General features: G+C 33.6%; 1 protein-coding gene across 1 annotated transcript in view; it reads right to left on the bottom strand.

Moving 5' to 3' along the window:
• Nucleotides 1–1,615: 1,615 nt before the first annotated feature.
• Nucleotides 1,616–2,887, bottom strand: part of LOC117178587 (photoreceptor-specific nuclear receptor-like) — a 100,789-nt gene continuing 99,517 nt past the window's right edge. Inside the window, exons 9-10 of the mRNA XM_033370014.1 lie at nucleotides 2,096–2,177; nucleotides 1,616–2,005 (exon numbers count right to left, since the gene is read on the bottom strand). Coding sequence (XP_033225905.1) covers nucleotides 1,746–2,005; nucleotides 2,096–2,177 — 342 coding nt within the window. The 3' untranslated portion in view covers nucleotides 1,616–1,745. The remainder of the gene's footprint in view (nucleotides 2,006–2,095; nucleotides 2,178–2,887) is intronic.

Raw genomic sequence — 2,887 nt, 5'->3', positions numbered from 1 at the left:
TTATATTAATTTTTTTCAAGGTTTAGACGATTTAGTATAAAATTGGTGTCAGTGCTCAATATGAGCGAATAAAAAAATCTAAAATGCATCAAACCAAAAATGCTCTGCAAAGTGCTATCACTCGAATGGTAATATCCTATTCCATCAATTTATAAATAAACTTTCTTTAAAATTACCAATATATTGATGTATACAAACGTTCTTTAGTGCTTTTTATTTTATGTGTTAAAGTTTAAACACGATATCTCAATTCGTGTGGACGCAGTGAACACCAAAAAAAATGTTCATAACCGGGAACTAGTTTGGTCACGTGGTCACCGAAGAGCATGCCCTTAAGCCCTTTTGCAGTTAAAAAGCGAATAAATGCACGCAACTCACAAGCGGGTACGTTTTTCACAGGTAGCTCCATGGTTTCCGAATTCCGAACCGGTACTGATGAAAAAAAATTTTGCGGCAGCTAAGACCGGTTCCGCTCTTATCGGTATATCCTAAACTAAAACTAAGTTCGGTCCCGGCTCGCTAGATGGCGCTGGGGCAAAACGGCAGACTAGGGAAACTTATTTTTTGAACACCCCTCGTAGATTAGAAGGCAAAGTTATTATTGCAGTATATTTAAATACTGCGATATTAAAATAATTGTTCTTTACTAGCCTTCTAATTCCCTAATTCTTCTGATTGAACGTTATCTGAATATTACAATGCAAGTTTTCCTCAAGCTTGTCTCGAAAACTTGTCAGGCACACATTTTCTTACTTGCGTCAAGCTTGTTTAAACTTTGCGGTGCAAGCTTCCGTATCCTGAATTGAAAACTTTGAGCAAGTTTGCTAAAAAGAAAAAAGAACTACGATATCAAAATTATTGTAGCAGTCTTTTTCTCATATAAAACACTACTGTGTTCCCTACCGAAAAGAATCTCTGAGTTATACTAAAAATTCTTTAGGTCAGAGAAGTTCCGAGAAGTTCAGAGAAATTCTCCGCAGGCACTCAGGTAGATATATTTTAAGGTTCAGGTAGTTCTTTTAAATGTTTTAAAGGCTTTAAAATGTCCTTTCCGAAATTGAAATAGGAATACGATCATAAGTAACAAGCAGAGAGGCTGAAATTGAAATAAGAATTCGATCATAAATAACAAGCAAAGAGGCTATATCAATAGAGTAGCCGACACTCAAGGGTCCTTTTTAAGCTTTCGGATTAAAATTTAGAAGTAGATTTTTTAATTTCATATTTAACAGCCTAAAACATAATAATTCGGAATCTACGGGTTTCGATGATTTCTGATATCTAACTTTTTTTTAAATGTTTAAAATTGGAATTAATACAACGTTTCTCGTAAATGGAATGAGATACGCCAAAAAAGACAACATTTTTTAATTCAACTAGAAAATTGTATCTCTCAGACTATCTCCAAAACTATATTGCTTCAAATCGACTCTGTTTATAGACTCAAGTGGGCCAGGCTATTTCGCTAGAGAAAACTCAGAGATTTCTTTCGGTAAGCTTAAAAAACTTTCTAGAGAGGGAATTAATATAATATATATTAAGCTACTAACAGTCCAGAAAGTAGCGTAGGGTCATCAATTCTATTGACAGACGTCTATTTTTAATTACAGCATTTATACAGAATGCAGCGCGCGAAAATCATAACAATATTTTCACGTCCTCCAGAAAAATATTCTCTTTCGATGAAGTCGAAATTTCGAAGATGTGTAAAATACTATTACTGTCAGACCACGGAATAGGGTTCTCTAACAATGATTACTAGGAGTATAAGGTTCCATTTTATACATGTTGTCCAATAAATGCGCTATCGGTATTTGTCCAATAGTTTCTCGAAAAAATAAGAGTTCGATGGTTTTTGGTTTAACATCGTTTAATAATCGAAGCAAACGCATTAGTCTCCAAAATTTTTGATGCAAGTAGCGAGATGTCGAATAGTCATAAAAGATGCAGTGAGCTTGAATATAAAGCATCTCAACTGTTTCTGGAGCACTGAGATCCGTAACTTCTGTTTATTTGCAAAAAAAAGAGAGGTAAGTGTACTATCCAATTGACATAATATTATATTCCTGTTATCTAAAAAGTTAATATTTCTTACCTGGTGTGAATAAAGCTGCAGCCTTCATACAACCACATTCGCCGCCATCAGGAGCAATTTGTCTAAACTGGTACATTATTTTCTGTAGGTGAGAAAGTCACAGAAGTATTAGAGATTTCTAAGCATACATGTTTCTTGTGTAAATTTAAATTAATAATTTTCTTCTAACACACACACATTGCATGCGGGAAGTGACCAATTCAGAATTACTTTCCAGGACTGTCGGAATCATAACTTCACTTCATTATGATTTGACTCTTGAGAGACTGATAGTGAGTAGTGAATAGTTATTGGACATACTCGAAGTGATAAGTTACCATAAATGACTGATTAATTACCGAAAATTTTGGAAACTTTTAGATATCTGAAATTATGGGTAATTTGCCAAATTTTGATAAATTTCTAAAAATTTTGCAAATTTAGCAAATTATCCAGAATTTTTCAGAAATTTTTGAATTTCTTCAAAAAAGCTTCGGATACACTAAATTTTTATAAATTTTTAGTCATTTACAAATTTACCAAAAATTTCCGGAATTTTCTGATAATTTTGGTAATTTTCCATAAATTTCCAAAAATTACCACAATTGTTCAAAAAATTGATTTTTATTGTTTCTCAAATCGAAAATTTCCCGCATGTGTTAGAAAAAATATTGTGTGTTATAGGAGCTAAAAGTAGGTAGTTTAAACTCTTGTGAAGTTTACAGTACTTGCCGTCGGCTCATCTTCGGGTCGTCTCTGGCTCGTACAGCTAACTTCTCACTAGTGTGGAACTGCCTACTTTCCGCACTTGTA

Source organism: Belonocnema kinseyi, chromosome 8 (assembly GCF_010883055.1).
Source record: "Belonocnema kinseyi isolate 2016_QV_RU_SX_M_011 chromosome 8, B_treatae_v1, whole genome shotgun sequence".
Classification (NCBI taxonomy): domain Eukaryota; kingdom Metazoa; phylum Arthropoda; class Insecta; order Hymenoptera; family Cynipidae; genus Belonocnema; species Belonocnema kinseyi.
Note: the sequence above shows the minus strand (reverse complement) of the source record. Positions and strands in the feature narration are given on the sequence as shown.